This window comes from Gopherus flavomarginatus, chromosome 2, assembly GCF_025201925.1.
Source record: "Gopherus flavomarginatus isolate rGopFla2 chromosome 2, rGopFla2.mat.asm, whole genome shotgun sequence".
Taxonomy (NCBI): Eukaryota; Metazoa; Chordata; order Testudines; family Testudinidae; genus Gopherus; species Gopherus flavomarginatus.
In genome coordinates, this window is record NC_066618.1 from 116,496,728 (window position 1) to 116,509,394 (window position 12,667).

Sequence of the window (12,667 nt, forward strand, 5' to 3'; positions counted from 1 at the left end):
CAGTTAACTTATTTAGCTAATTTAAGGCACTCACATTATGCAGCCACCAAACATGAAGTGTGCTTCTGTACACAAACTAGGTATTATTCCATTTATGCTAGAGTTGCTGATCTAAACCTAACAAGGAGATAAAAGACTAACAGAACCAGAAGAGTGCAGGACTGACAAAAGAGGAGAGGACAGAGATGATCAGTTTACCCAAAATTAGGATCACATATTTTTGCACCAAAGTTACATGGGTAACAACAATTCATCTTTTAGTGATCCACTAGGTTACCCTGCAGTAAATCCATTTCTGTTTGTATTTTCTGAATATATTTTGACACACTGGGAGCAGCTACACTGTACCTCACACAAAAATCTCCTGAAGGACAACTACTCAATAGGCCCTATAGATGCACTGTCTTGTCACTGCCAATTTACATCTAGTATTTTAAGTAAAAGCGGAAAGTATAATGCAACTATAAAGCTAAATCTAGGGGCAGTTAATGTGGGCTGGGAAGTAAGGGATAATCTTTAAAATATTTTATAGTATTGCTCTGGAACTTAAAGCTAAACTCAAGGTATTGAATTTACATTATGAAAGTATTAATTTTAAGGTTAAGTAAATACAGTATATTAAAGCATGGAACAAAAACTAAATGCAGTAATTAAATTTTATTTATACTGTTTTCACCCAAAAGATAAAATGTGATTTAAGTAGAAGGATTATTACTCCCCATCTGTAAAAGGGGAATTGGAGACACATGAAATGTCTTGTGCAAGGTCACAGTGTGCCAGCACCATAATTTGGACTCAAACCCTTGTTTCCAGATACCCATATCCTCTCCTTTAGGTTCTAGATTATGCTAGCTCACATTACCAAGTTTTTTTTTTGTTTCTTTTTTTACTTCAGTATAACTTTATATCACATTACCCAGTGGCAATAACAGTGTTCTTTGCTCTTAAACGATGTATTGAGCCATCTTCTATGCAAAATGCAATAACTCCACGACATTCTCCATTTTCCATCAGGAGGTCCAAGGCAAAATATTCAACAAAATAGCTGGTATCATATCTTAGGGACTAGAAAAGAAAACAAACATTTTCAATAGTTAAGGAACATGCAAAAGCTAAACAATTTCCCCTCCCCACAGCCTCATTAAAAAATGCTTAGTTACATAAGAATAAAATCAGATTCAGTTCTCATGGAAACTATTATCCAGATAAGCCTGTATGCAGAAAGTTTGCAGCTCATTTAGGTTAATGGTGTTCTAGAAAATACAGAATGTTTAGATTGGACAGGCCACGTTTAATTACCAAACCATTTAAACAAACAGTCCCTCATCAATTTGTCTGAAAATGTTGTACTTATCTTTGGTATAAGTAATGTCAGGGACTCTAACCCAGACGGCAAAGTTCGTTGTCTGACTGCGAGAGAGATAGGCAACACCAGCAAGGTCCGATCAAAAGCTCTTTATTGACAAGTGCACGCATCAATAGAGAGTAGCTCGTCTCCAGAGAGAACCAGCCTGCTCTTTACATCTTAGTATAAGCCTATATAGACAGTTCCGTCGCGTCATAAATTATTCACTGGAGCAACACCCCCCCTTCTTTTAACAACTAGAAACTAGACACCTTTAGTATACATGCATGCCTAAAGTTAGAAATGTAGGGGAGTTAAAAACAAACAAAGAACAAAACCGGGGAGTGAAAACAAGGAGGCTGGGAAACTAGGGCTCTTATCAGCTCTTCGAAGGAGCTGCCCTAACACAGCACATCTGGTACTATGCCAGGAATGCAGTTTCCCTCTTATCTCACTTTTTCCCAGCGCTTGTGAGACATGCTGCTGCTTTTCAGTGTTTTCCACTCAGGAATTACCCAAAAACCTCTGTTAGCCTGACTTTGGTCAGGTTGGCATACCTGGTTTTGTCTGCAATATCTTTATTTAGGCCTAACAGTAACAATGAAGGTAGATGAGGAAAAGTTCTATGTTTCAGTTTACTTTGTGTAGTTGACAATACCTGGTATACGGTGAGTCTCACTTCCTGATCTCTTTCAGGTCCCGTCCCATGCATTAGCATATTACCCCTCAAATTACCCTAAGGAAAGCTCACTTCACATTTCTTCAAGAGCTATAATTGGGTGTTAACAGGGCCAAAGAGTACCAGCAGTTGGGCAAGTATGGACCAGGGGAGTTTCCTTCATCTTGGAAGAAGCACATAGCACCTAGAAGCAGGTGCCTCATTTCTCTTCAGCCCCCATATTATTTATCTATATTATGGTTCCACATACAGGCCTCATTCAAGATAGAGAGGAACAATTAGCTAAGCATCTGTAAAGAGTGCATAAAGTACATAGGTTGTTAAATCCTCACTGAAATTAGGTCTAAGGGCCACTAACTAGTTCTTAATAATACTCTCGGTATTTGTTCATCTTTTATGGACTTGCACTAGGAGATGGACAGGACCTACTAACTAGAGCTGTGGTCACCAGCAGAGGCTGATGAGACAAGCTCAGGCAGTCTGGTGGTCGCATTTTTGCATTGCCAGAACCACGCTTACCCTCCTAGTTTCCTATATCTGCTCTGAGGGCGGATGGAGGCTGATCTTACTTGCTACCTCCCTGTTGGGGTGCTCTGTCACTCTGGTCCAGTTTTTTCTTGGCCCATGAGAAGGTCTAGATGAACTCTTCCTGGGACTGGCCAAGAGGTGGGTGAGTGGTTGAGGGATGGGAGTCAATAGGTGAGTGCGTCATGGTACAGCAGCAAAAGGAAGAGACTGCTTCCTCTGGCCACAAAATTAGCAGAGCTTACTATCTATGCGTTCTCTCCAGGAAGACGTGCAGGAAAAGCAGATTCTTTTTTCAGCCGCCTTCTGTTTCTGTCACGCTGATATCAAGCAGAAGCATGCCAGGGGCAAAAAGGAGGCCTGGGATCAAGATTAGGAATTCTCCTGGATTCCTTGCTGACTCTAAACTCTCATACAGCAGAGGCCACAAGTTAAACAACACTATTATTTTTAACAAGTTTTTTAAATGCCTATAGTAGCCATTAGTCAAAAACAAAAGTCATGTTCTGTTTCCCAGTCTCTTACCCTGCCATACAGGGTATGCAACAGCGAGTGTCCTGTCCTGTCCGCGACACAACAGCATCGATGAGCCTGTCCCCCTTTCCCAAACTGAAGGCTCTGTCCACCAAAGGCACGCTGATAGATCTTCCCTTCTTCTGTTCTGCTAAATGGCATTCCATAATTTTCCAGCTGTTGAGCCCAAACAAAGTATTAGAGATATAGCTGTGGACTTCAACAACAGGCAAGTTACTGTTAGGAATGTAAAATGTTAACTGATAAGCATTAGTCTTACCAGTTAACCTGCCTTAACTGTTAACCTTAGGGCCGGTCAACTGGCCAGCAGGAGCAGCCCCAGCCAAGCCAGCTCTTTAATCAGTTAACTGTTTTAATGAAATTTTTTTTTAATCACTTAAACGGTTGTTTAAACTTTTTAAATAATATTTACATCCCTAGTTGCTGTTATGGTTGCTTTGTTACACTAATAAACCTATCACCCACCCTCAAGAAGGCAAGAAAGAAAGGAGTTTCTCTTTATACAAAGTTTACTATTCCAGTCTAATATCTGTATTATTAAAATGTCACTATGGATACTGATTTGTGTTGCAGATAATTCTAATTCAAATAAACTTCAATATGAATAATTTTACCTCTACAACTGCAGCAGGTGCCTCCTCAGTCATGTAATGAATGGCATCCTGGTCTCCCAGCCAATCAGATCCTTTCACAGTGTCATAAAAGTGCCATCTCCAGTTATCTTCCTCCATGTTTCCCAAAGCAGCATTGATCCCTCCCTGAAAATGAAAAATATATTTCCCCAAAGTCACATTTAAAATGCATAATTTCAAAAGCCAGTTCATTTCTCAATCTCATTAAAACACACAATATTAAATAATATGCAAGATAATGGACAAATTACTTTAAAATCAAATTTATGTGCTGTGCCATTCATACAGCATACAAACCTGAAGAAACTGTGTAACTTCAAATGCACATCTCTTTCACCAAAAGAAGTTAAGTAATAGCTCTTATTAAACTAACCCACCTTGTCTCTCATTTATACAATAGAAATTGAGTCTTTACCAACTTCACAATGGTTAACATCTAATTCCTTTAAGGGTAAAACATTTTATACAGCAGAATAGATTACAACACTCTACACACTTAAACAACAACTGAAATCATAAAATGGAGTGGCATGTTAATACAGCAAAAAATAATAAAGCTACAAAATAAAAGTCAAACATAAAATTTTCCTAAACTGTTTTACTTAGATCCTAACCTCCATTTTTCCTAATCATAATGTGGGACTGAAATTCAGTCAACTTATGAATCATAATACTCTATACATAAAATCTGTGTTACAAAAATATCAATATTTTTAATGTCAAAATAACTATATTTAAATTCTTACCTGTGCAGCAACAGTATGGGATCTGGTAGGGAACAGCTTTGTAACACATGCTGTATTAAATCCAGCCTCTGACAAACCAAACGCAGCCCGCAAACCTGCCCCACCAGCACCCACAACGACAGCATCAAATTCATGGTCCACTACGGGATATTGTGTAGAAATCTGAGGAGAAAGATTACTGCATTAAGATAAGTCATATGATTACAGCTCAAGCTACTGGAAGATATATAGCAATTCTCAAACTGTACATATAATTGATTTTACCTGTATCACAAGCTTAGCATAGTGTAAATTAATCATTTAAGTAGGTTCTAGTCAATGTAGTATGTATTACTAAAATCAACGCATGATCCATTTTAACAATTCATTGCCCCTACTGAAATTTTCTTCAACAACAACAAAAAAAGGTATACATGAAACCAGAACTCTGATAATCCAGTTCTAGTCTCTTCCAGATTCCAGAAACATCAAGAATATACACTGAACCACCAGAAAGGAAGGCTGTTTCACAGATAAATATGAACTTACCGAATCAGAAACTTTAGCAGATGCATTCTTCTTTCCATAGACAGTAAAGTGAAAGTTACGTACAAGAGCCTGGCAAGCTGCTGGCCACTGTTGAAACATGTTCAAAATTACGTAAAATGTTCGAGTTTACAAATGTTTTATGAGCCAGATTCCCAAAATTTCCAGTTATACAATGTCTAAAACAAATAGGCTTTACTTCTGAATATAACGTTATACATATTGCTAAAGAATATTGGATTCATATAGTTTTAGGGTAATTTGTAGGGGAAAAGTCCTGCTTAATCCTAAATACAAGACGTGACAGACGAACTCCACCCAAGATTTAAAAAAATAGAGTAATCTCTGCACAGCACAGCCCACAACACACACACTATTATAATTCCTGTGTTGACCCCCTACTTCTCTACCAACACATACTAACCAGCTAAAACAAGACCAATCTGCATATACTCTGACAGCCAACTGTTTTTAAGCCTAGGGTAATATGAGAAGGTTTTTGAGAATGAACAGTATGAAAAAAAAAATCACAACTATTTCACTTCTGTAAAGTAGTTTGAGATGACATTACAAAATAGTTCAAACTGTTTTGTCTAGAGTCACCAAAATTTGGTTTATTTTGTTGGCCAAAGCAAGGTGTGAGACCTTTGAGAGGGTGGATGGTTATTTTTTAAATTATTCAATAATGTGTTTTGGTTTGTTTCCCCACCCCCACCCCCCCGAGGAACCTGAACTCTTGAGGTATATGCACATATTGTAACATACATGAGGTCTGTCCCAAGAAAGGGTGCCCAAGTTCAGGTGTAAGTGGAGGTTTAACTACTGAAGAGAGACTTGAGGAGCAGGGAACGGCAAGTGTAAGCCATGCCAACATCAATAATCACAAATCTCCTTTTGTTACAAAGGTGAAGCATTTCAGATTTCAAGCAGTAATGCTCTTTAGCTCTGCTCAGATTTCTGTGTCTTCCACCTTCTAGAAATAGTATTTTTGATTAACCAAAGCACCTCTACATCTTATACAGTTTCCACATGTGTCAGGTGTTTCCTTGGTGGAAATTCTACACTTCTCAAATTTGCAAATGATACAAACTTGAGAAGATACACACACAAAGGAAGACAGAACCAATCTACAATGTGAACTGGAGAGGTTAGAGTAGCAGGAACTACAATACCACAAAGACTTGGATTGATATTGTAAAATCATTTAAATGACTTAAAGGTTGACCTTTAAACAGATGTTATGACACAACCTTAACGATAGGAGTGCTCCAGTGCCACTATAACATGCACCCTATACAAGAAAGGTAACAGGTACTGATACCAGAGGTAAGAATTGTAAAAGAAATATTTTTAAAGATTCAAGGTCATCAAAAGGCATTCAGAAAAAGATTTTTATGGGGATGAACTTTGGAACTCTCCCATTAGTCACTGCACTTTTTTTGTATCATTAACTAGATGTATGTTAATGAACTAGATGAAAGATTTCTAGTTCCTTGGCTATAAGATGGTCATTTAGGTTTGGAAGAGTGAAGCAACTAAACTGAGCTTTACCAAACCAAAGAAAAAGAATAGCACAAATACCGAGTATCTTGAACAAAGACTGGAACTAACTAGAAGTGAAAGCAAGTCAGTAACGATGGAGATGTTTATAATGTGGACTAGTTTCCACTGCAAAACAGAGTGAGATTAAACTCATTTCCACTGGAAGCCTACAAAGGAATCTGCATCCTGGTCGCCAACGAAAGAGAGCTACTCCATTAGTCACTATACAGTTAGCCTCTTAATCACTGTCTTTTAGAATGATTTTTTTTTTTTTTTTTTTTTTAAGAATAGCAAAGGAATATTTCATTTACAAAATGTACTAGGATACACTGAAAACAGGACACAGTGTAAAATGTTTCCAGTATTATTGTGACTGTGTTGGTCCCAGGATATGAGAAAAACCTGGTGGGTGACAAAATATCTTTTATTGGACCCACTTCTGTTGGTGAAAGAGAGAAGCTTTTGAGCTACACTGAGTTCTTCTTCAGGGCCAGATCTACACTACAGACCTATGTTGGTATAAATACATTGGACAGGGGTGTAAAAAAACACAAACCTGTGTAGATAGCGCTACATCAGCAGGAGAGCTTCTCCCGTCGACACAGATACTAGCTCTCAGGGATGTAGATTTAAAAGTTTATTAGAGAATGTTTAAATAAAAATGATACAAAGAGTTCAAAGCGTCAGTTGGTCATTGGGGGCAACATACAGAGTATAGGGGACGCTGGTATGTGGGAAATGGTTAGCAATGTGGGGTGTATGGTGGGTGGGATCAAGAAGCAGTAAGGAAGCAGTGAGGGTACATCGCTCATACAGTGGGTTACACGCAGTCATGGGTATAAGTAAGCGGGCCGGGTAATGGGGACAGGATGACCCTCGCATGGTGGAATCTAGTTCGGTGGCTTTAGGGCTTAGGGGATATGGTTCAGTAGGGGAGGGTTTATAGGCCTCCTCCCCCCGTGGGTGCACAGAGCCACGCCGGCTCACTCTTGGTATTGGCGGTGGCCAGTGATGTGCTCTATGTAAATGTCCCTAGACCACTGGATAGCGTCCGAGACCATCAAACGTCTCATGAGCCGTGCATAGCGACGGCCCACCCCACAGGCCCTGAGTACACGTTCATTACAGGGATCCCAGGCACCCAGGGCCCCGACAATCAGGGCATCGGTGTAAACCTCGTAGCCCTTTGCCCGCAGGGTGTCCGCCAAGGGGGCATATTTTTCGAGTTTACGGGCTCGGGCTTCACGGAAGGCTGGGGTCCTGTTCTCAAACGGGATCGTCATGTCGACGAGGATGATCTTTTTCCGCTCCTCGTCTGTGATGACGATGTCCGGGCGCAGCAGGCTGTCGGTGTCGGGGATGGTGTGGTTGACTGTGATCTCACCCAAGTGTGGGGCAATGGCCTTCACCAGCCGGTCCTGGACGGCGTTGTGGCGCAGTTGCCAGGCTCTGGCGTGGGGCTTGCAGCTGCACAGGATGTGGGGCAAGGTCTCCAGGGCGTACCCACACTTCCTGCAGTGCTTGTCTCGGTTCCCGTGGCGGATGGCTCCATTGAGTGGGATGCAGTTCAGGCGGGTGCGGTGTATGAACCACCAGTCGGCGAAAACGGGTGAAACTTGAAGCTCTCACACTGGCATAGTAGCATCTTCACTAAAGTGCTACAACGGCACAGTTGCGCCACTGTATGTGAAGGCAAGTCCAATATCTGGGAAAGGTACTCAGAGTAAGTCTACAGTAAAAATGCTGCATTGGCACAGCTACATAGCCACGGTAGCACTTTAATGAAGATGTTCTACGTTGAGCCAAGAGGTGGTAGCTATGTCAGTGGGAGAAGCTCTCTAGCGCTGTAGTGCTGTCTACAAAGAGGTTAGCTCGATATAACTATGTAGTGAGGGGTGTAAATTGCTCACACCCCTGAGCAACATAGTTATAGGTATATAGGTGTGTATTGAAGACAAGACTTCAGATTGTCACAGTTGAATACAAAGGGGCAGGGATTGTTAAGCTTAAAGAGTTAACGCATGTTCTAAGTATCAGAGGGATAGCCCTGTTAGTCTGGATCTGTAAAAAGCAACTAAAAGTCCAGTGGCACCTTAAAGACTGAGGCCTTGACACTTGAGAGTTACAGTGCTATAAAGCCACCAACAGCACTGCAACTCACTCCCCGTCCACACTGGCAAGGCACATACAGTGCTGTATCTCCATGGCTATGGCGCTGCTTGTACTCCACCTCCATGAGAGGAATAAAGAGTATAGTGCTGCTCCTGCAGCGCTGGGGTGCCAGTGTAAACAGGGAATAATCTTAGTACTCTGCAACTGACCTGCAGAAGCTTCCCATAATCCTTTTAAGTGAAGATTACTCTCTTTGTTTTGTTTTGTTGTGAACTCTGGGCTCCAGAGCTGGTTATCAAAAAAACAAACACAACTAGTGTTTGCTGTGAATGGACACAGAGGCAGGGGGGGCTCCCTTTGGAACATCCACAGCTAGTGTTTGCTTGAAGAGAGGGGGAGGAAGGGGGCTTGAGGAGAGAAGCAGTGCAGCGGGCAGGAAGGGGGGGCGCATTTCGGCAGGGCTGCTTATCTGGTCTGTGAGGGGAAAAAACAATTGCTGTGTGCTTTCAGTGAGAGAGGCGTGGGGGAGGGGGTCGGAACTTGCAAGGCAGCTGCTGACACAGTGTCAGTTCCAAAAATCCACACTCCCTCTCCCCCACACTCCCTGTCACACTCCACCCCACCCCTTTGAAAAGCACGTTTCAGTCACGTGAACGCTGGGATAACTGCCCATAATTCACCGCTCCCAATGCGGCTGCAGATGCTGCAAATGTGGCCACGACAGTGCGCTTGTAGCTGTCAGGGTGGACAGACTGCAGCACTTTCCCTACTCAGCTGTACGAAGACAGGTTTAACTCCCAGCGCTGTATAGCTGCAAGTGTAGCCATACCCTAACAGATGTATTGGAGCATAAGCTTTTTTGGGTGAATATCTCCTTCGTCAGATGAAAGAAACCATTCAAAATGAAGTGGGCTGTTAACACCTCTGCAGTCACAGGACAAAGCTGGTCCAATAAAAGGTATTACCTCACCCATCTTTCTCTCTCATAGCATAAAATGCACAGAACAGCAGTTTTCTTGGCTCCAAAACCTAGATTCAGATATATAGTTATATTGCAGTATTCCACTATATTTTACTGTGTTGTTTTATTGGCTTAGATAAAAGATAACATAACTTTACCTCGTTTATTGCTCAGACTGATTGATAGCACAGCTTTACTGTGCAGAAAGAAAACTCCTAACTGGCAGCCAAGCAATTCCAAGCAGTTTATTTCTTGCTTTGTTTTACTAAAGGTGACAAGCAAATATTTTTGAAGACTCCACCAACTATAAAATGTATTTACAACCTAAAACACAGGAAGAAGTTAACTGACCTATTTTCCTTCTTTTACATGTTTTAACACCCAAATCAATGAACTGTTAACTACATGACATCCCAACACAAGCTTCTGCTTCAGAATCAGGGTCTTCGTTGATATCCAACATGCAAGTCTAGGGCAGGCTGGAAACAGTCTGAATCTTGATGTTCAAGAAAAACCCACAATACTGTTCAGTTTTGTAACATTTAATATCCTTATTTTACAGAAACACTTTGCTACGTGACATAGTAACTAACTGCATTCTACAGAACAAAATTAAGCCAATCTAATTTCCGTCAGCATACAGCCATCACGCTAATTGCATTGCCTGCGCTTATCTACACTTTGTTCATACCAATGGTGTGCATGCTCACCAAGAGCGCTTACACCAATTAACTGTCATCGTAAGATGGCTTCTGAAAGCCAGTAACAGTCTATGCAAATAACCCAGCGTCTAAACTGACACTGTGTCGACCTAACTACATTGACATCAATTCTATGGCTCTCATGGAGGTGGAATTAAGGCAGAGTAGTAAGTGAGTTCTGTCAGTGGGAGCAAAAATTTAGGCTTTGTTTACACGGGAACTTTGTTGGCAAATCTTTCGCCATTCAGGGTGTTAAGACACACACACACATATCCCGGAACAAAAGTTTTACCGACAAAAAGCGCTAGTGTGAACAGCGCTCTTTCGGGTGGAGTGCTCTCCTGCTGACAAACAGCAACATGGTGCATGCTTTTTAGTGGCACAGCTTGGCGGCAGTAGCACAGCCATGTCATTAAAAGCTGCGTAGTGTAGTAGATGCTTACATAGTTAGGTCGACGTAAGCTGCCCGGACATCTATCTAACTGTAGTGTAGACCAGGCCTAGGTTCTAAATCAATTATGCACCAATTATCTCACACTGTAGAATCTGGAACATTTAGTTTGAATTTCCAAAAGTAGGTAGATTTTCAAACTATTTGCAAGTCAATACAATCCTAACCACTGTGGGGACCTTCCATCTGTATAATTTGCAAACATTCATAATATTTCCCCCTGAATTAGGAGGCTATAGAAATGGGATAACAAAATGAACTGTTTAGCAGGTTTGTTTTCAACGTTTTCCTGTTTATCATAACTGCTGAAGCTCAGATTTCTGAATACAAATTATAGCTGTGGTGGTGTTCCTATTTAAGATGCAGAAGGTATGTATGAACATTTCTGCAGTATATACTCTGGAGTCTTTGTTCAGAAACATGCGGCACAGAGGCCTACAGAACAAGGATAAAGATCTCATCAGAATCATCTTACTGCATATTCATTGGCTGCACAAATCCTGAGTTAGTGGACAGTCCAAATTATGAAACCTTTGTGTGTCATACATACAACTAGAAATGAGGGGGGGTAAAGTCTATAAAGCAAAGAAAAACCTGCAACTGGCCCATGCTGGCCACAGGTGTCTAGTTGCTATGCAGACATATGTGGGGAATACTCAGGAAAAGTGATAATCAGTTACATTTGCATACTAGTTCTGAAGTAGGTAAGTATTATCAACATGCATTTTCACCACACCTAATACTTCAATGTCCCACGAATTTTTTGTTTTGGCCATTTTCAAAATTAAACTATGTAAAGTTTCCTTTATAACAAAATAAATTTAACCAATGAAAACATATGTAAAAACAAGAGCATTTAGTTACTCAATTGTGATTTTAAAACGTGATTTTAAGAATGGTAGTATGGTAAATTGGATGCTTAGTGTGTGTTGCATAATGTTCTGTTATATAAAAGGTTACTGTAACCTTTTATATAACAGAACATTATGCAACACACACTAAGCATCCAATTTACCATACTACCATTCTTCATTATTTTTGGCTCCCTTGATATTATGTAAATTCAAAACAGCAGGGCTCCAACAACTAAAGAAAGGTAGGCAAGGCTTCAAAATGTTTTATTATTCCTGTTTGCCTAAACACTACAATTCAATCTTTCCCCCTCTTCTAGAAAGCTCCTTTCCCTCCTTCTTCTAATAGGTCTGAGGACAGTCTTCCTCACAGCCTGTTCCACGCAATGGTGGAAGTTGCTGCCTCTGCTCCTATACAGGAGACTTTCTCCTTCCAGGTTGTCCTTTGCACTCTGAACTCAGCCGTCAAGCAGAGGAAGGTGACAAGCTGAAAGGTAGAATGTCCCCATATAGCTGAGAGAAAGGACTCTGCTTAACCAGCCTAACTCTTCAGCAATAACTAAGAAAGCATCCTCCAGCAACAGGCAGGAAACATATGTCCTGTTCTAACATACGCCCTTGCCTTCCCCCCCGCCCCCCCTTTTTTCTTTTGCGCTCCTCTGCAGCCAGGCAGAAAAGCAGGGGAAGTGACTTGTAGGCCAGCCTGCTTCTCTTTATTCTATCTCTAAAGTTAACATTTTGGAGTTCCCTAAAATTCAGTGGAAAATGTTATGGGCCACTACATTAAGGCACACATTTCTTTCCTATTTATTTAATTCTTTCATATAAAAGCTTTAAAAATCAATGCATTCAAGTCACTGGCTCATTTCCAATATTTCTCACTTATAGCCATCACTTCTTTTCAATATTAGTTTTGAGTGAGTATAAAAAAGTTTTGGCTGCAATAGGGAAACTGCAACACAAAACTGAAACTGTAATTAAGCATATATCCCTATGCAAAATGGCTCCACTATTTAGGCTGTTGCAGAAACTAAATCCAGAAATAAGTTTTAGTCTTTTTAAA

At 40.7% G+C, this 12,667-nt stretch overlaps 1 protein-coding gene across 1 annotated transcript in view; it reads right to left on the bottom strand.

Moving 5' to 3' along the window:
* SDHA (succinate dehydrogenase complex flavoprotein subunit A) overlaps positions 1 to 12,667 on the bottom strand; it is a 32,924-nt gene that overhangs the window by 18,471 nt on the left and 1,786 nt on the right. Inside the window, exons 2-6 of the mRNA XM_050942851.1 lie at positions 4,990 to 5,076; positions 4,462 to 4,623; positions 3,698 to 3,841; positions 3,075 to 3,239; positions 917 to 1,065 (exon numbers count right to left, since the gene is read on the bottom strand). Coding sequence (XP_050798808.1) covers positions 917 to 1,065; positions 3,075 to 3,239; positions 3,698 to 3,841; positions 4,462 to 4,623; positions 4,990 to 5,076 — 707 coding nt within the window. The remainder of the gene's footprint in view (positions 1 to 916; positions 1,066 to 3,074; positions 3,240 to 3,697; positions 3,842 to 4,461; positions 4,624 to 4,989; positions 5,077 to 12,667) is intronic.